General features: G+C 40.6%; 1 protein-coding gene across 1 annotated transcript in view; it reads left to right on the top strand.

Moving 5' to 3' along the window:
- Positions 1 to 371: 371 nt before the first annotated feature.
- LOC139659563 (PDZ domain-containing protein 2-like) overlaps positions 372 to 21,838 on the top strand; it is a gene marked incomplete at its 3' end in the record, with an annotated part of 42,016 nt that continues 20,549 nt past the window's right edge. Inside the window, exons 1-4 of the mRNA XM_071537868.1 lie at positions 372 to 929; positions 10,335 to 10,480; positions 12,036 to 12,168; positions 15,652 to 15,801. Of these exons, the coding sequence (XP_071393969.1) occupies positions 372 to 929; positions 10,335 to 10,480; positions 12,036 to 12,168; positions 15,652 to 15,801 (987 nt within the window). The remainder of the gene's footprint in view (positions 930 to 10,334; positions 10,481 to 12,035; positions 12,169 to 15,651; positions 15,802 to 21,838) is intronic.

Raw genomic sequence — 21,838 nt, 5'->3', positions numbered from 1 at the left:
AGCATTGTTAAATAGAGAAATAATCTACCAAACACAAATTTCCGAACTTTTTGTTCAATGTTTACAATACAGATAGTCATGGAATTCTGGACAAAATCATATCATAAAAATATTCTCAGATTTGGGGGGTCCTTGATATGAAAAAGGTTGAGAATCACTGAACTAAAGCACAAGAGAGAAAGTCAGTGTTTGAAGCCACTATCCATTTTTTTTAGAATATCAAAACCTTTTTACAGCTTCACATGCCTAAAGTCCATGTTTAGCTGTGACATACAATCAGTTCCATTAAAAGCTTGGCCTGGTTTCTATTCATCTTTCTGACATTTGAACCTGTTGGGATAATACTGTAATAATAACACTATATTGACAGTATGATTCCTTTCTCCTCTGTTTACAGTTACCTGGCTGACCAGTGCTGGAATGGGGGTTGCATCTACCTGATAATGCTGCGGCGAATCAAGCGAAAGGCTCCTCTCCCTCCGTGTAACGGCAACACCAGTGTTTCTGTCAGCGATGGGATCGGCAGCCATGCGGACGAGCAGCGTGCCGGTGCCTCCTCGGAGCCGCCCGGCAGCCCGCTGCAGAACGGCAAACGGACGCGGAAGTTTGGGGTCATATCCCGATCGTCCTTCAATCGAGACAGCAAGGACAGCAAAGATAGCAGGGACTCTGAACTTCAGAGCGGTTACCATGGCCACAGCTCTTCTGTCTCCATGGACGCGGAGGGCGTTCCTCCAGAAGAGGACGCTGGCTGCATACTTTCCACGGATACACCCACAGACGAAAGTCCGGCAGCGGATACTTTACCTCGCATGAAAACTGTTCCCCATTTCCCACAAGACGGGGGTGCTGCCACCTTACCTGCAAGGTCTCACAGTCGGCTGTCAGAATGCAAAGGGGATTCACTCAGCAGCGAACCATCAAGCCTGGTAAGACACAGTACAGACATGCAGAGTTCAAACTGGTAGATCCAGAGAATGTACCAAAACAGATACAACTTTGAAATATATTGACATGAAAATAAATACCATGTCCAAGAAGCGAATGTTGCCGGATGAATAAAAATAGTGTTAAACTGCCAAAACTGCTCCTTTGTTGATAGAATCCATTCCAGAATCCAGAATTTGCTTCATACATGTTTATGGAAATGGATATTAGTGCCAGCAGAGATTGTTTGAATTGCATAAATTTGAATTTGTAATGCTCATGTTGCCCCGTTGAGTAAAAAAGATAATTAATTTGTTGAATAAATGAAATCAATTTTTTTAATTTATAAGGCACAATTTCAAATTGAATGCAATGGCTTGAAACTGAATGTGATTATTAATTAAATTCAAAGTGCTTTACTGGCTTGTTGCCAAAGCGTCAAGATGGAGATCACACTGTGTGTGAGAGTGTGTGTGTGGTATGACTTAAGTCACTTTCAGGGACACACACCAAACTTAAGACCAGTTGATTGGGGACGGCTTGTGCAATTGGGGACAAAAGCTGTGTCCCCAATTGGTAAAAGCTGATTTTTGGGTCAGTGGTTAAGGTTAGGGTTAGGTTAAGGTTAGGGTTAGGTTTAGGCAAGTAGTGGTTATGGTTATGGTTAGGGTAAGTCTCCAGGAAATGAATGTAAGTCTATGTAAATACCCCAAAAGTGACAAAAGTGTTCCTTCTCTGAGGACAATTCCTAGTTTGGGCTCATGATCAAGCTCTTTGAAGTTGGTCATTTGGGAGCTGAATTTGTTAAAGTACATTTCTCTGGGTGGTTTGAGTTTTTCACATTTGCATGCATCTCTGTCTCAACTTGTTCTGTTTTCTTTGGGTTGCCAAGAGTTCTTATATCTTCCTGTTTCAATTGTTAATTGGCGGTCGCTGTGACTATACTTGGTCAGAATATGTCTCTGCTTTCTATCTCTGACAGTAGAGAGATACTCTGCTAATTCATTTTCTTTCTTTAGGGCCAGATAATATTCAAATCTACTTGGGCTTTTGGATTATTTTTCCAGTGCTCCAAATTAGTTTCTTTGTATTGCATAATAATTTTGTTTGAAAGCAGTGCTGTTCTGAGTCTGGTCAAGATGTGACTGAGGGGGACCAGTTAGGTTCAGTGCCAGCTGACACAGTGGACTCTGTTTTGGGTTCAGCTCAGGCTTTGGAATAAAGGCTGTCTGGGGAACTAGATTTAATGCCTGAACTGCACAGAATGCGTAACGTTTGTGTATCCGAACTTGTTGTGGCCCAGTTGCAGCACGGCATGTTAAGCTGCTACACCAGCTTATGTGAACACAGTTATCTATTTGCTTATTGTTCCATAAACAACTCAAGTTGTACCATGAGGAACATTAATGTACCATATAGGAGTGCTTATGTCACTTTTTTTTAGAATGTAGGCGTACTGTAGCCAAATAGCAGGCTTCTCAGCGACTATCCATAGATAACCTCATCTCCAACATTTATTTAAGTGACACTGGTTCATGTATCCTCTATTTTGTTAACTGACATGGTAATAAATGACTACAGTAAGCAAAATCTTGGCATTTATTTACATTTATATGGCTAAAATACGGAAAAGACAGATGCGTAGTCCATCATGTGTATTTCCAAAGTTGTGGTGTAGTAAAGCCGCAAGGGTGGTGACAGCTGCAGTTCTATTACTTCTTCATGGTTCAGAGCAGAGAGGAAACCTCCACCCCCCTCTTTCTTCATGCAGAAAGAGGGGGGTGGAGGTTTCCTTTCTGCTCTGAACCATCTTTCCTCATCCTTGGTGAGGATGAGGAGAGCAAGCCCTGTTTCTGTTCAAGAAACCAAGCTTCATCTGCAACTTTTTCACCAGATTATCTATTCGGGTTCTGAAAGTGAACGATAGTTACGTATTGTAACTCTAGTCCTATGATCATAGGCAGAGCCCTCTAACAGGGCTGTATTGGCTTAGCCACTCATCTAGTTGCCTCAGCGCACTGAAAATTTGCATGCACGTGCTCAGCCAATCAGGATGAGCCTATACACCCCCTATGGGGCCTCGCGCTATAAATGGCGAGCAGCCCCTCATTCAGCATCCACTAAGTCTTCAGTGACTCGTGGAGCAGCAGGGCGAGCTGTTAGAGGGCTCCGCCTGTGGTCATAGAACTAGAGTTACAATACGTAACTATCGTTCTATTTCACAGAGGCTTCACCCTCTAACAGAGCTCTATTGGCTTAGGGGGCGAAGCCCGATGACTTTAAGGTGTAGCGCTGGCCAACCCAGTGGCCCGTCTCCATGGAGCTACAACACAAGAGACTCGGGCCTATTAGGTCATTTCTTCACAGGTTTCGTGTACCAGTACTGAGTACAGACCCGGAGAAAGACCCAGACACGTCCAACAGATAGAACCTGATGAATGGACAGGGCGTCGACCAGGACGCCGCTGTGCAGATCTCCTCCACACCTGTTCCACTGAACAGTGCCGTCGACGCAGCCACACTCCGTGTCAAGTGCACGCGGATGACTGCAGGAGGGTCCCTACCCGCCAGCACATAAGCCTGTGATATTCCCTCACAGAGCCAGTGGGCGAGTCTCTGCTTTGACAGGGGCTTGCCAGCCACACTGTCTGCATAGCGTATGTCTGCATACACCACTTGGCGTTTTCTCCTAGCCCCCTGCAAAAAAACGCTTCATGAGGGGGTGGCCGAAAACCGACCTCTCCCCAAACCCCTCATGGCAGGAAGAGATTGCCGACGCATACACTTTAATAGTGGAGTGCGCTAACCCCCTTTCCAGCAGGCACTGGAGGAAAGAGAGAACAGATCCAATTGAACAGTTCAAAGGATCGATGTTCCACTCCCCGCACAATTTTTGAAAGCCCAATCATTTAACCTTGTAGCTATTAATGGTGGATTGAGCCCTCGCGCCCTGGATGGTCTGCACCACATCCGCAGCCAGTCCAGCGTGCATCAGTCTGTCCCTGTCAGGAACCAAACCCTGAGAGGCTGTCCCAGGCTGGGCATCGCGCCTATCGCTCCGTTCGAACAGAGGCGCTCTGTGGCCCAGCGCCACAGGTTCTCAGCAGGCTTCAACAACGGTGCGGATCATACTCCGGCCTGTCTGTTGATGTAGGCCACCGTCGAACGGTTGTCGGTCCTCACTGGCACATCCTTCCCCTGTAACAGAGGCAGGAAGTGCTGTAGGACCAGCATGACTGCAGTCAGCTCTAGTAGGTTGATGTGTTGGTTTATCCCTGAAGGCCACACACCACCGACTGTCTGCTCCAGGCGCCCCCAACCCATCAGGGAGGCATCTGTGAACACCGACACGTAGGAAGTCACTCTCCACAGCGGTGTCCCCTTTGGGGGGTCGTGGACGTCGTGGATCCAAACGCAACCTGGCAAACCATCTCTGAAGGCGTCTCATATGGAGCAGCCCCAGTGGAACCACAGGGTGAGCCACCGCCAGGAGACCCAGGAGACGAATGATGGTCAAAGCCATCACCGTTCCGCCCTCTCTCGCCCGCCGAACCACCTCCAACACGGCCGTCTGTCTGGGATCTGACAGACACACTCGTAGTGTGGGGCGGAGTCCAGCTGCTCTCCTAAATACACCGCCTGTTGATGTGGTATGGGTGCGCTCTTTTCCCAATTGATGGCAAAACCCAACCTGGTTAAGTGCTGCACCTAATCCACTGTGTGGAAGATAGCCCAATCTTTAGAACGAGCCATGAGAATCAGGTCGTCTAGATAAAAGAAGACCCGTATTCCCTGGCGGCACAGGGGTGCGAGCGCCGTGTCCACACACTTAGAAAAAGTGCGGGGGGCCAGGCGAGTGGCTAAGCCAATAGAGCCCTGTTAGAGGGCGAAGCCTGTGTGAAATAGAACTCATCAATCCAGATTCCCAAATGTTTATAAACAGGGACATGCTCAATACCATTAGATCATAAATCTGTGGAATCTGCAGCAAATTCAGAACACTCCTGGAAGGTCATTTTTCAAACCAGCAAGCGCCAGTTCAGCCAATTTGTATACCACTTTCTGCCCATCTGGTGTGATGACAAGCCTGGCTGGATGGAGGATTCCAAATTGCAGACCCTAGGCTTTGAGTTTGACAATAATGTGCTTGTCGCTTGCTCTACTGGTGTACATTCCATGTCAGCTCTGTACATTCCATGTCAGCTGTTTTTTGTTTTTTTTTGCCGTGGCCAGGATCCTCTGTCTGTCTCCCCAACGTAATAGCCAAACCAGAATCGTCCCAGGTGGATCGCCAGCAGCAGGCATGAGTTAGAGCGTGTGGTGTGCCCAGTCTATCTCAGGCAGTGGCAGACCACTAGACTCCAGAATTTTAGACAAACAAGCAAATTTGATATAGTAGTAGTTATGTAACTCTTCATTTTTCGCCACCCTTTTGTAGCAGCACTTGAGCAGCCTTCTACATCCTAGGAATTAGCCCTGAAATAACTGCTAATATGTTTTATGTGCTCCAAAATCAAGAGAGCTGAGAGTTTGAGAGCCAGTTCTTAGCTTCTTGAAGGGAGCATGGTGATCAACCACAGAATTAAAAATCTTCTCACAGTAATTCAATGGCAGCTCGAGCGGAGAGTTTGAGAGCCAGGGCCCAAGGTTTGTTTCTTGACTTAGAGTTGATAATTCATAGGTGACTAATTTTCATTCTTAGCTTCTTGGAGGGAGTATGCTGATCAACCACATTGACATCAGGGATTTCAAGAGTTTGAGCTGAAGATCTGATGAAGATCATGCAGATCATGTTCATTGAATTTTCTAAAATTCAGTGAACAGGAAAATTCAATGAACAGGGTGAGACCACCACCTAGTGGGGTTGACATCAATAACAAACGCCCAAATCTGCAAAATTGAGTCATCAATGGGTTGAATTGAAAATCTGAACCATTAGTATGGTATCCATTCATGAGTATTACTTTTACATATAGCAGTTTTACACAGACCAATACTCCAGTGCACTCCAGTGCACCGGTTCTAATGTAATAACATTTAAATAAACCACCTCACGTGCATGGAGAATTACAGAATCTGTTTTCCAATGTACTTTAGTATAAAGCATGGCTCCTGCCAAATTCAGTAGCAATAACTATCACTGCGGCCAAGATGTGCAACCGGGAGCATCATTTAGCGGCCCCCGGGCCCACCAGCAATTTGTCTCTGGCCCCACTTTGTCCTCCCCAACACCAAATGAAAATTAGAATAAAAATGTTCCAATGCATTTCTTCAAAATTATAATTATGTAGACTTATGTAGAAAAGGTAAAATATTGGAAACTGTCATGACCTGTACTGAATTGTGACTATTTTAGTGTTATTTCAGTGCTTCTTTGGCTGTCTTTGGCTGCAAGATGCAGTGTTCCCCTACATAGGCTCATCTGTGGTGCACCACCAAAATAAAAAGCTGGTCAAGGTCATGTTTCATGTGGATGTACCTGAGCCTCAAAAAGTGTGTCTGTAAAGCTGCTATAGCCATCTCTTTCCCATAAAGGACAACAGTAAGTGAGAAAATAGATGAGCAATACAGCTAAATAGAAAATGTGCTCAGTAGAGCACAGACCTCTGCCATATCTGACAACATCCCGCAATGAAGTTATGCACCTTTTGGTGATATGCCGCGCCCACCACCACGCCCCCTTTTTGGCCAATCAACATGAAAAGTTAATCACTTCTTCCTTGGCCCATAACCAACCTTCATACCAAGTTTTGTGCAAATCCGTGGCCAACTTTTTGAGATATCCTGCTAACAGACGGACGGACCAACACACAGATGCGGGTGAAAACATTACATCCTTGGCAGAGGTAATTAGCAGCTTGTGTTGGAGCAAGGGAACCAAGACCTGTTGTATTAGTGGCTTTGTCAACCAGAGGAGAGGTTAAGCATGGAAAGTAAGCATGGGAACTTCATGTAAAAAGTGCTAAAAAAAAAAAACTCCTTTTGTCTGCCAAACATTAGAGGACTATAAATAGGCAAATAATTGTGTGGAATCTCCTAATTGTGTACCAGTTACCACTGCCCACTTGTGAGTCTTCACATCATCTCAGTCCATAAGATCATCTAGATTTTCTCTTATGAGATGAGCTCAGTGACTGTGTCAGCGAAGCTCTGATTGTGTAACTGACCAGCAACGGCCAAGCGCGCACTGACCTAGCTCTCAACTGTAATTTATTGTGAAAGCCATCAAAAGTAGTCTGCTGTTGTAAAATCATGGTTTTAAGTGTATAAGCCTGGAAGATCAGTATTTCCTCTCTAAATTGTTAAAGGGTCCCTCCCTCAGGATGATTTCAGCTGCATTTGTTCTCAAGCCAAAAAAGCAAATGATAAAGCCGTATTATTATTCCAGTATTTTGCATGGTGATATATTACCTCTTCACTAGACGTTTCTGCTGGATCTCTGCTCTAATTAGCTAGTGTACAAATCTCAATTATGACAATGGGACATTACTTTTGTGTTTTTTTGTATTGCTTTTTTTTTTGTTTTTTTTATTGTTGCAAAAACAAAACAGTAGTCACTTTACAGATACAACAATGATTGAAACGGGGATAAAATACACAAGGGCAGACAATGAATAAACAACAACGTACAGCACTTGACATGGTACATATATAAAACAAAACAAAACAAGATAAAACAAACAAGGATGAAATAGTCATAATAATTATAATGATAGTGACATCATGCAGTTACTGCGATTTAAATTAGTGTTTTAGGCAAGATCTGTTATAGAACGCGTGTTTATGTGTTTATGTGATTGTGTGTGTATGGGAGAGAAGAGAAAAAATAAATAAATAATGATAATAATAATACATATATTGAAGAATGAATAATAAATAGGTAATAATAAGGGAAGAATGAAAAATAAATAAATACATAAATAAAATAAATAAATAAATAAATGGTTTGTAATTGATATTTAGAAGTGTCAGCTATTGTAGTATGGGGGGTCCTGGCAGGGCTTGAGGGCTGTCTATTCCACAGTTCAAGTGTGTATTGGTGGGGGGTGGGGGGGGTGGGGGGGGAATGGGATATTACTATTTACATTAATTACAGGACACTGTAAGCTATGCCAGAGACTTGATGTTGCTGCAATTCCTTGGTTGCCAGTAGAAGTTGATAAAAGTCATAGATTGCTTAGTGTGCCTTTAATAGAAATCTAACCAGGTTGTATTTTAGGTCCGAGTACAGCCAACACCAGTTCACCCAGTTGCACCTTCAGCTGTGAACTGTTAGTGAAGATGTGGATGATATTAACAGCCTAATGTTGACATTATGAGCACGACTGGAAATAGTGTCATTATTGACGCTTATTGCACATAAACTAGGCATCTTGTATCGCCTCACTCCCGATCCCGATTAGCTTCCATTTTGTTCCTTCTTGTTCCCCCCATGTTTTGCTGTATTACATTCTACATTTTCCTCTCTCTTTAAACTTCCACATTACCTTGTACGCAAATAGAAGATGATGCTGACCCAGAGAGGAAGGGACAATGCTGGCCCATTAAAGCCGGGCCAAAGCTTCCCCAGCCTCTTGTTCAATTGAACACTTTTGATGTGGATTGATTAGCATCTGAAAAGCGTCTTGCTCTCCGTCTTCAATTTCTGAAAGAGCAATTGTGGGCAGAGGGCGAGAGCGTGATCGTCAGCGGCATCGAGGATATAAGCCCAAGCGTTATTTTGTCCAACCGGAGAGGCAAAATGATATTGGCTTATTTAGATATAGACAAATCATCTGACTACACCTTATTTCTAATGACACATTAATGGTGTCATTAGAATGTCATAATCAATGTCATGTATTGTCAATCCAATTCTCTCTTGACTTATTGTCAGTATTACTGTAAAACTGAACATATTAACTCTCTGGAGTCATACATATTAAGAACATATTAATGGTTTAACAAACCCAAAAAATAATTTTTAGACACACACACGGTAGGGCTGGGCGATATGGACCAAAAATCATATCTCGGTATTTTTAGGCTGAATGGCGATACACGATATATATCTCGGTATTTTATACGAAGTGGGCTAAATGTTCAGTTGTAAGTAGGGCTGGGCGATATGGACCAAATCAAATATCACAATATTTTTGACCGAATACCTCGATATCGATATTGCGACAATATTGCAGGGATGACTGTTGGTGCTTTCACAAAATATTTACACAATGAGATTAGTTAATGCTTAATAACTAAGCATTAACTAACCCTTAACTTAGTGACCCTTTATTACAAGTTAATTTATTAATATAGCCCTTCATCGCAAGCCTGTCTCAAAGGACTTTAAAAACAATTAACAATGCAACAAAATAAAACACTAGGAAGCAAAACAAGCATAAAAGCAAGGGAGAAAAACCTGACACACATTACATTTCCACTATGCTTTCTCTCTTCCTCACCAGACAGTAAAACTGCAAAAGTTAGTATGTCTGACAAGTGAAATAAATATGAAAGCAGGTACATAGATCTTGCCTTGTTGGCAGCTAGGAAGTGCATAGCTTTAAATTGGAAAGTATCCAAACCCCCAGTAATAGTCCGTTGGTGGAATGAACTCTCAAGCTACCTTACATTGGATAACATTTATTATAAGAGTAAAGGCAGATCCTCAGACTTTTTAAAAAATATGGCAATCTCATACAGAATTTGACTTTAAGAACCTTTTACACCAATGTCAGTGGCTATGACAACGGCAGGATCTGAGTGCTGAGTGTCTGTTTTGTTTTTGTGGGGGGTGGATTTGAGATATGGGGAATGAGATATATGTATGTATACTCCTTGTGTTGTTCTCAAAAAGATAATAAAAAAAATAAAATAAAAAAAAGTGTCAAATGCGACACGTTTCTGTTAAGCAATATGAATTATGGTAGTGTAGTGATTGATAGAGTACTTGTTTTAGAACATTTAAAAAAATCTAGTATTGAAGATTATATTCAGATGGCTACATTATTTGTTACAAATCTATTATTTATGGTTTTACAAATATGATATCAACATCGGGACAAATCCCCAGCTTGTATTTGTGATAATGCTAAATATGGAAATCAAAGTTTGATCTAATGGTCAGACTTTTGAGCCCTGGAGGAGATACATGATCCTAGATTTATATAATTGTCATAATCTAATCTAATTATTTTTTTAAATGGACAATTAAATTCATAATAAAGGTAATGGCTTTGACAAGAAACAGTGATGTTGATGATTTGTAAAGTTTGTCACCCAGTTCAAATATCACATTTTAACTCTAACCTGACATGGTGGTCCATTTTTCATCTTAATGATCTATGTGTATTGTGACCTTTTTGTATCACAACACTGTGTGACGATATATTGTTTCATGTCTGTGTGTTTCTGCTCCTTTCTAGCCCAGAGACGGAAGCCGCATCTGGAAGATGCACATGGTGAAAGGCCAGGAGGGCCTGGGCATCCAGATCACCGGGGGCCGCGGCTCCAAGCGCTCCCCCCACGGCATCATCATAGCCCATGTGGAGGAGGGGGGCGCCACCCAGAGGTACAAATAGTCACAATAAAGGGAAAAGAAACGGATAGTGAGTCAAATTAAAAAATCGAGCTATTTCCTAAAAAATAAAATAGAATCACAATCAGAATCAGAATCAGAATCAGCTTTATTGGCCAAGTATGTTCACATACAAGGAATTTGACTCTGGCTTTTCCGTTGCTCACAATGTACTTACACAGAATAAATATACAGCTAAAAACAAGGACAACACAATGGACAGAGGTAAACCTAAACATCTAACTACTATGTACAATATGCATATATATATAAAAAAAAGTATAGAAAGTATATATATACACAGTATATATATACACATATGTAAACAACACTGGGACAGTAGTGCAATGGTGCAGAGTGCAAAGATGAGAGTTTCTGCTTGAATAGATTATACACAGTCACATCTGTGTGAACCTTTTTGTTTCTTTGTTAATTTCTAATAATAGATTACTGATAGACAAACGGTTAAAAACATGATTTAATCAAAGGAAACCATTTTCAGCTGTAACCTAGAAATATTACTTGATTATGAGTCATCATTTCAGGCTACATAGAATTCAAAGTAGTAACAAAAATTACCGTTTATGCTCACAAAACTTGTTTTTACTGAATGTACAAAAGGCTCGTACAGAGTTTGCTAAAAAGGTGTTTCAGTTCTCAGCCTCTATGACATGGAATGAGCTCCAGAAGGACCTGGAATTACAGGAGCTGGTCTCATTGAATGTTTTTAAAAGAATGGTTAAAGGTAGGGAGGATGGTGAAAATTGTAATTGTTTTTCCTCATAGTTTAAATTGCTTTTATATGAAACATTGAATGCTTGTTGATCATGTATAATGCTGTACTGTGATGAGATGTTTGTTGTGGCGTCTGTAACTTTGTGCTGCTCTTAATCTCAATGAGGCTAACCTGGATAAATAAAGGTTAAATAAAAATAATAAAAAAATATATATATTCTTAAAAAAATGCAAAAAAAAAAAAAAAAAAGTATGGAAATAATATCAAAATGAATGCTCATGTACTCCTTTTTTTTTAATGGAACTTATAATAACAAATTAAAAAGCTGTCAAGATTCAACACTAGATGTAAACCAGCTGTTTATGCAGCCAGGCAGCAGCACAGAGGTCAGAAAAATGCTCCCCAAACAAACAAATGGAATCTTTCCTTCGAAGAATTGTTTATAACACATAGCAGCATAACATAACTTCTTTCTTAGTAGATACTTTTCCTTTTGCTGAAAATTGAGTTTTCCCTTATTCTCTCATAGACTTCAATAGAGCCAGAACCACAAACTGGTACCCAATGGAATTTAGAATGCTGCTGCAAGGCATGAATGTGCCAGGGACATCTGATGGTCACATGATTGGTTTTGCTTAAGCTATTTTTTTTTTTTAAATTGCTGTGCAGCCTGTCATGGTACTGCATTGAATATTGATTGATAAGGTATTCCAAATGCGACATGCTTAAACTGAGACTGTGCATATGTTTATGTGTACAAATGTGTGTGTGTGTGTGTGTGTGTGTGTGTGTGTGTGTGTGTGTGTGTTTCAGGGACGGTCGTCTTCGTGCTGGTGATGAGCTGCTGATGATTAATGGTCAGTCTCTGGTGGGTCTCTCTCACCAGGAGGCCGTGGCCATCCTCCGCTCTACTGCTGGCCTCGTCCAGCTGGTGGTCGCCACAAGGGTGAGCATGCACACACACACACACACACACACACACTTAGGCCACAACCTCAGAACGTGGGTGTTGAGATTTAAAAAAAATACATTTCTCCAGCAGTTTAAATTCCTTCCACTTTTCCTGAATATTCTGCCTTCAAAGAAATAATCTATAACATTTTCATATAATTAAATATCAGTTTTGCTACTCTCTGTCACCGATTCATAAAAGGCAATAGCAATTCAACTTATAGCCAGTTCCTGAAGGTCTGGAAAAATATTTCCAGTTTGTTTGGAATAAATGAAAGGAGAAGTGAGCAGAACAAAGAAAAGAGCGCCACCTACAGAAACTCAAACTTGAATAGAAAATCCAAGGAAGAAGAAGTCACAGCACTGGCCACACTGTTTCACTGACAAATGACCTGTGGAAAGTGCAGTGCAGAAACACCGCAGCAATGAGCCCTGAGCACCAAAGATGGAGGCAAAATTTAGAAACAGGATTTTGTGGACTACCATCTTGTAAAAGGCTGAGTTTTAAGAATGACTAGGGAAAATAAATACAGTTTTGATCATTGTCAAAGTAGAGTATGGCCCTATTCGCACGGGACTAGTATTACCTGGGGACCTCATGTGATTTAGAAATTACCCCCCCCCCCCCCCACGTCGTGCGGCGCATTCGCACGGGATAAGCGTATTTTACACGAATTTACTGACATTATCCCCCAGATATATTAACCTTGAATTATGATATGAATCACCTGGCTTGTTTGTGCACTATTTTTGGAGAAATATTGATTGGAAAGTGTCTGGTCGCTAGCTATAGGCCTAACGTTACTATTAATAGGCTACCACATAATAACTGTTGAGCCTGTTGAAAGATAGAAAAATGATGCCGCATGCTGCCATGAATGTCATCCATCTCGTCATCTTCCGAGATTTCGCTCTTCTGATGGATTTGAGCTTGCTCTTTTTGTGAATGGGTCTCCATGCTGTGTAGCGAGATGAGCCTCCTGAATTTGCAACCAAAATGCTGTCATAACTTTCATTTAGAATTGCCAACGCAGCCTCCATAATTCTCGACTGGAAAAGAGGCAGAAAAAAGATGTGGAGAAAACAAAAAAAACCTTGAAAAAAAATAAAAAATACGACCCCAAATCACCGAGATGCCGATTCGCACGGGACTAATATTATCACATGACCTCTGTGTTTGGCGAAATATGGTAGGTCATTTGCGGTGGAATTTTGACTTTACAAATTACGGACATGGCAGATTCGCACGGGATTAAGATCACAGACGACCTCCGCAATTATTACAAATTACTAGAGGTCCCCAGGTAATACTAGTCCTGTGCGAATAGGGCTTATGATGAAGACTGCCTCTTCAAGACTTGAAGAGGCAGGTGATGTGCAACCTTGTAGACTGCCTTCACATCATTTTGTCAAACAGCAGACCCGCCTCACTCAAAACCACTGAATCATTTGAAGCTGTGTATTGAATATGATTCAGATGATAAGGAGACAAGTGTGTAAAACAACATTCCAACCACTTATTGTTTTTCCTGTAGATGGTATCAATCGTTTTACTGGTTATTGCCCTCTTTTGCTCATTTGATACATTTTTCGGTAACACTTTACAATAAGGGTCACTAAGTTAAGGGTTAGTTAATGCTTAATAAGCATTAACTACCCCTTAATTAACAGTTAACTAATATGTCTTGTAATCATTTACTAATGGTGTTCATGTTAACTAAGGTATTAATTTATACAATAGTCATCTTTATAAACTATTAAATAATGTATAAATTAATAACTTAGTTAACATGAACACCATTAGTAATTACACATTAGTTAACTGTTAATTAAGGGTTATTTAATGCTTATTAAGCATTAACTAACCCTTATTAAGCATTAACTAACCCTTAACTTAGTGACCCTTATTGTTAAGTGATACCTATTTTTCTGTGTGACATATGCGCAAATGATTGGAACATTTATTCCTTCACAAATCCATCACAATTTAGAAATAACAATGTTGAACTTCATTCAGTTGTTTCATTACAAGAAAAGAAAGTGCTCTTCCCTCTTCCTCTCTCCATCACCCCCCGTCTCTCTACTCCAAGCAGCCATCTCTGTCCTTCAGTATCGTCTCTTTTTCAAGCATTAGACTCCTTGAAGTGGAATGTCAGCCCTTCATTCAAGTTCCAGAACCGCTATTTATAGGTCCAGGTCCAGGATGGCAGAGGAAATAAATAACAGCTATAATGTATCAGTATTGGCTGGAGAAAACAATCCATTCTTACCTCCTTGTAAAAATGGAACACAAGAAGTCAATTTGCTGCTTTGGGATTTCCAACAGAAAATGGGGCTAGTATTGAGAGAAACAAAAGCATAATATATTGACATGTTACTGACTTCAAAAATATTACTAATGTTCATAATATTATTAACTCAGCAGATTTTTACAATTTCTGCATTGGACATTGCTTTAAGTGCTACTTCCTTAGCTCGACTATAGGTGTTTTGTCTAGAAATAAATGAGTCTCAGCAGAGACCGTATTTGAATTGCATAAATTTGAATTGTCAAGCTTGCATTGAACCAGTGAATAAAAAAAAAATGAATTTGTTGAACAATCAAATTCAGCTATTGAATTTGTAAGACATGATTTGAAATTGAAGTGCAGTGGCTTGCAGTTGAAAGAGATTGTTATTGAATTTTACTTTTAACTAGAATTCTGCATTTTTTCTCATTCTTATTAGTCTTATTCTCCCTACTTGGTGACCGAGTTGCACATTTGAATGGTAGCTGAGTGCGCCTGACAAATGCAAGTTTTGAATTCATAAATGCAATTTCTGAAATTCATTTATTCAACAAATTTGTTTTTTTTATATTCAGTTGTTCAATATGAGAATGACATTTTTTTTTGTAATTCAAGAATTTGCCATGCTTATGCAGTCCAAATGTAATCTCTGCTGGGACTAATTTCTTTCTGTAATGCTGGCCTGTACTGGTTGAATATTGTTGTTGTTTTTTTTTTTGTTTTGTTTTTTCTGCTATCGTTTCCAAATGGAAAGGAAAATCAAACTCTAGCTGAGGCTGTCTTGCATTGCCTTCCCTCCCCCTGTCACATCTGAAAAATTGAAGAGAAGTCTTAATGGCCTTGTTGGAATATGCAGGCGGCTTTCGGAGATGAAGTTAAAATATACTCCGGCTGCATCTCTGGATTCCCTTCCTCTTGCCCAGTCAGACATACACACACACACACACACACACACACACACACACACACATCCTGTCGACTGTACATGGCGCCTCTATTGAAGGTAGATTTAGGAAGGTAGAGTAAGATACGCAAATATGCATCTTTGTCATACATACAATGCCTCTCATGCTCTTCTCCAGCAAACCCACACACACACACACACACACACACACACACACACACACACACACACTGCTTCTGTATTTCACTCATGCTCAGTGTTGTCCTCCCCCTCCCCGTCCCTCCAGGAGGAGTCGGAGGTGGATTTCCAGCGCTTCCCGTCCACCAGCCTGCCGGACCTGGTCAGCACCTGCAGCTCCTCCTCATCCTCGTCCCAGATCGCTGCCTCTCCCCTCCCCCAAGGTGGCAGCAGCCTCTCCCTGCCCACCCACCACCTGGTAAGGACATATACTCTAGTGTGTGTGGGGGTGGGGGTGGGGGGGGGCTTGAATGTATCTGTATAGGATCTATCCGCTGTGAAATCTTGGATCCGCATGCATCTGCGGGTTCGGTCACGCAAGCAGCCGAAGCCAAAGAGACTCCGAATGTCAAAGGCTTGTTCTCATGGATGCTTATGGCAGTGGTTCTCAAAGTGGGGTCTGGGGACCACCAGGGGTCCTTGAGGGGGTTCCAGGGGGTCCCCAGCAAATTGACTGAATTGTTAAACTTCACCATTATTTCATTTACAAGAAGTGAACACCATTAGAGAATGTAGAAGAATGACTGTTTTGATCATAGTTTATCTGTTATCTCTCCACCTACAATACAGATAGTCATGGAATTCTGGACAAAATCGATATGTCTGACAATAAAAATATTCTCAGATTTGGGTTTTAGAGATGGGTTTCCGTGGCTCTAATGTGGACTAAATTAGGGGTCCTTGATATGAAAAAGATTAGGAATCACTGGCTTACGGGACTGTTTGACTGGGCTGGTGGATCTGGAGATAAAACTCCTACTGGCACCAGGATGTTATTATTTATTATTTTAGTATTATTTTAACCGTTATATAGTATATCCAGGAAAAGTCGGTTGTGAGTCTGTGGAAGTTCTTGAATGTTGCTGTAAAAGAGAATGGAACTCTGTCAAATGAGGGTTAAAAACTTCATCTCTCCCTCTCTTTTAGCTCTCTCACTTTCCAACGTCACTGTCTTGCTCGCTCGCATCCCTCTCTCCCTCTCTCTCTCTCTTTTTCACTGTCTCCCCTCTCTGTCCTATCTAATGTAATCTGTTGTGGCAGCGCAGCCTAACCAGGCCGACTGAGCCCAGCAGCTTGTTGCCTAACTTCCCTTGTCGGATGATGAGAAATTATTTATGTGCTCCCGCAACCTGGACTGTTGTCACTTTGGACGTGGTGTTGTTATTGATGATCGGTTCCATAATGTTTATGCATTTGATTGGTTGCTTGGCAGCAGCTTACCGGTTAGTTAATTCATGAAGGTAGTAGATGAAGGATGGGGGGAGCTTAAGTAGTCGGTATCATGTATTTAACGTGTGTATGTGTGTGTGTGTGTGAGAGAGAGAGAGAGGAGGATGGTGGGCTAACCAGTAAAGTGGGTCACCCCCCGCCCACCCCATTACTCTCTTCTTCTTCTTCTTCTTCTTCTTCTGCTTCTTCTCTCTCTCTCTCTCTCTCTGCATGCAGTCTAATTGCATTATCATTCTGCAGCCCCTGATGGATTCAGCCTATGTGTATGTGCCCGCTAAAACCTCACATGTACGGAACCAGTGTTGATGACTTGGCAAATTGAATGGGGAAAATCCTCGTGATTAGAGTTAAAGGAATAGTTCACCCAAAAATGAACAAGTCAGTCTATATCTACTCACCCTCATGCCAGTCGAAACACAGGTGAAGTTTGTTAGTCCGTATAACACACAGGGAGGTTGCCAACACAGCAGCCTTGTAACAACGCATTATGTAATAACTCGACAAAATGTAATACATTTTCACTTCATTATGTAATAACACCCGCATTTTGTTATAATCTGCCGCAATACACAGCCTGAACGCAATATGTAATAAATTGCTCCATATTTTGTAATAAATTATTACATATTGCGGTGTTTATTACAAAATACGGGAGTTGCACTTTTTTTTGGATGAAAATGTAATAATATGGTGCATTATGTAATAACCAACCAAAATGGATGTCTTCAGTCATAAAAATCGTTATAACATTATAACAACAATGTTTATTTTATTCTAGCATGAATCATACTGACTCAAAATTCATTTTAAAAAGATACTATTAGTTCAGTAGATTAGTAGTATCTTTCATTGGTCAAAACTACATTAAGTGTCACTGTGTTCCTTAGCTTAATAGAAACTGTACTTGAGGGTTCATAGAATTTAAGTAATTAAGTGAAAAACAACCACAGCATAAAGCCTAACAACACACTGATTTGCAGTGGATTTCTAATATACAAACAGTTCAGTTTTAACTTGCAAAAACTACTTATCAAGTAGCCACGATAGAAAGAACCATAGATGGTTATTACATAATGCACTGTATTATTACATTTTCATCATAAAAAAAGTGCAACTCCCGAAAAAACAATGGTGGATACCGGTAAACTCCTGGTGCCTGTTATATAATGTAACTGTAGTTTGTAGTAACGTACAAGTGCCACAAGATGGCAGTATGCCACAAGCTGGCTCGGCCGGCGGAAGTCTCTGGAGCGTGCCGTCGTCGATTACCGTAATTATCGGTAATGCATTGCAGTAACAAACAAAAGGCTACCTAACGAACCCCAACAGAAGCAGATCAGAAAACAAGGAGGCTTCGTACTAAAATATGAGCAAATATACTTATCAAACAGAGGGAATTAGAAATAAAGGCCTGTCTCTAATATAAGCCTGCTTCCAATAAAGGCCTGGTACCCTCTGCAGTTGACCGGTATCCACCGTTGTTTTTTCCTTTGTTTTTTTACCCGGCCTGTATTTGGGGCCGGCCTTTATTTGTTCGTGTCGACCACGGCCCCGGCCATTATCGGAGACCCGGCTTTTAATTGACTACCGGCCACTATTAGAGGAAATACGGTACTTGGTCAGGAGCTGAGATTTCAGGATTTCAAAACTCACTTTTCCGACTCATACTCTACTTTTTGCTCCAATACTTTTGTTTTGGAACAAAAACTCCCCAACCATTGGCATTTCTAGACACTCCCAACCTATCGATGTTGTTGTAATTCCGTGGTTGTCGATAGAGGGGTATAAAAGTCATAGTACTTAATGCACCTTTAAAAGAGGATCCCCTTTTACAAAATGACATGTAGTGTGATGTAGTCTGGTCTTCTTTTCAGCCTTCAAACACCAAAAAATTTCATACCGGGCATTCACAGTGCAGGCAGCAGTTGGCTTTCCTTTCATTTTCTGAGAGAGATGAGTTAGCTGATGTTGAACACGGTTGTCATTGTGTTCATACAGTATTTGTTGATGAAGAAGAGTTGGCAGCTGAGCTTCTGGATGACACAGTAACAGCTCTATATTACTGCAGTACTGCACTGCAGGTCAGTGCGGAGAGAAAGATAAACTCAGCGGTAGGGTTGTGCCGATTTATGAAATTTTAGCTCGCGATTATTTACCGCACAAATAATTCTATAGGAGAAAACTCACCTTTGCTTTGTTTGGTGCGTAAAAAAACGTTTAAATGTCTTCAGTGGAGAAAGGGGTTCGCACTCAAAGAAGAAATATGTTTCCAAGATCTTTTATGTTCTCATTACGTTTTTTTTTTTTTGTTTTTTTTTAATGAATGCATAAGGGAAATCACGCACAGACGTTTCGGCTAGTGCCTTCTTCAATGCGCAGACACAAAAATAATTGCAATTCAATCTAAATGTTCTGGTTTTTATTTTGTTTTTTTACTAATATTACAGTAGAAGCCTAATTATTATTGCTCCAGTGACCTCAACAACATATCCCCATAGCCCCATGCCTCTCTCTACCCTCCGTAGAGCGAGACCATCATCAGCATCAGTGGTTGGAAACACTGAAGGACTGTTTGAGAATCATCAACAATGAACATTCCATCAATGTTTTCTCGAGTTAGCACATTTTTGGTTCAATGGACCCTTGTCGTGATTAGGGAACTGACATTTCCACGATTCGTGTTGCCTGTGGATTTCTAGGAGTCATCTCCATTTTGTCTGTTTTGTGTCCACTCCGTTACAAAAGAACAGATTGTTGTTGCTATAACATTGAGATCATAAAATGGTGTATAGAGATAGAATTTTGAGTTTTCATGCTTTCAACCGATGTCTTGCATGACAAATTTTACCCTAAAGAAACTTGGAAGACTTGGAGGGTTGAAGTGTACGGAAGCGTAATGCATAATAAAAAAATATGAGTAAATGTTGGATTACCAGTTTGCAGCTGTCATTTTATTCATGTAAATATCAATCTACACATTTGTGAATATTTTTTCTGTGACTTCACATTCATTTTTGTTCTCACATCGTATTTTACAAGTTCTCACATCAAGTCTACAAGCTCTCGCATTTTGCAACATATTTACCTTCAAAGCTTCTCTTGGGATTTTGAGATATCTCATTAATTCAGAATAATAAAAATAAAAAAATAGAAAAAGGGTATGTACAGAAAAAAAGGTGTGTAGCAGACCGCACCATAGCTAACAAAACCACACTTGCACATGATTAGAATTTCAACAATCTATTCGTAATTTAATGTTCAAAACAAACAGAAAATCGATACCTGAGCCCATTTCAACCTGCTGTCATGAGTGCCTGCTTTGTTTATGAGCTGCTGAATATCTGCCGCATGTTTTTGAAACAATGATGTTTAATGTAGTGTCCGAAACATTGTTTGGTCATTGCCCATATATTTCACTATATCAGCGGTTCTCAACTTTTTTGGCTCATGAGCCCTTAAAATGAAGCCATGTCTCCTTGCGACCCACGTCACAAGTGTGCAGAGTTCAGCCAAAAAACCATTTTCCCTTTTCAGGTTGTTTCATTAGATTTATCATCAAAGGAGGCTGAAAGGCTGAAAACTATTCAGTATTTTACAAGAAAAGAAGCAAAAATTACACATAATAATATATTTTTATAGTAGAAATATGCTTTTTTCCTATTCCAGAAATCATCTTGCGACCCCCCAAAATGATCTCGCGACTCCCTGAGGGGTCCCGACCCCCAGGTTGAGAACCACTGCACTATATGACAAGCACTGCATAGGGAATAGTGAGTGAGTGAACGAGTGAACCATTCCTAACGCAGCTTTAAGACACAGAGAGACTTGAGGCACAGTAATACTCCTCCCCCTAGTGACTAAAAGGTTATCCAGAGTAATTATAGGATACAATGTCTAGATGGTCTTCAATACTGTCATTAATTATACATATATACATATGTATTTGTAACGGAAATGTCTCAATGCGAAAGTTGGGATGTGAAGAGTGTTGATATACAGTATTTCTTAAAATATTGTTTGTAGTCATATAACTGTATAGATAATTTTGGATATACCTGTTAATCTGTAAATGTACAACTGTTGTTTACTGCAATATCTGCATTTAATTTCATGACAGGTATAGATCACATCCCAACGAAATGCATAGGTTGTTTCTGTGTATTAGATGGCATAATATTTGTGATATAATAGTCTATGGACTTTAAGTTTGCGCCAGGTTATTCACGTTTTGTGATTCTTACTGTATTATACTTCATGTGCTTTTACTGTGGACAACTGTTGCATAACATATTACAAAACCGTTAGCAGATGGTTTATAAATATTAGCAATGATCAGTGTAATATGTTGCCTTTTGATGGTCCAAGAACATCCCGTATCTCTCTGCAGATGACTCAACAAAACATGTGGTTACAGTGCAGAATAAAAAAATAATAAATTTTGTAAACAGATCAGCACTTGGAAAGGATATGCATGGCTAGATAAGGGAGCTGTCCAGATGATTTGCATCTGCTTTTACTTTTCTCATGTTCAACCTTTCTCATGTTTCAACATCTCAAAGATGTTGCAGGCAATGCTGCAGAAGTGTCAAGGATTTGAGGCATTGAAACTCATTTAGGCTTTCTGAGTTATGGTTGCTTAATCTGCAGAAGAGCCATTAATTAGCCTTAAATAACAATACTGTATTTAATCAGTTGATGTGCTTCTCTACTTGGATTATGTGCAGAAAATCTGAGGTGCAAGTACGCTGCCAAGGAAATGAGGCCAAAACTTTTTGTTTCCTGCAGACAATTAATGTAAACACAGGCAGTGATCAAAGCTTCCCTCAAGGGTCTCTTTAAGCCTCTTGGTTGTCTGCAAACCCACCCCACCCCCCCATCTGCTGCCTGTTTAACCCTCTGAAAGCCGGTTTACACAGATGGACTAAGGGGTCTGAGAAGATATTTGACAAAAAAAAAAATCACTGGCCAAGAACAAAAATCTGTCAGTGCAGTGCCGTTGTATAACC

Source organism: Centroberyx affinis, unplaced genomic scaffold (genome assembly GCF_046629955.1).
Source record: "Centroberyx affinis isolate AG114_WGS23_722 - 3 ecotype Tasmania unplaced genomic scaffold, CSIRO-AGI_Caff_v1 ptg003140l_1, whole genome shotgun sequence".
NCBI lineage: Eukaryota > Metazoa > Chordata > Actinopteri > Beryciformes > Berycidae > Centroberyx > Centroberyx affinis.
Note: the sequence above shows the minus strand (reverse complement) of the source record. Positions and strands in the feature narration are given on the sequence as shown.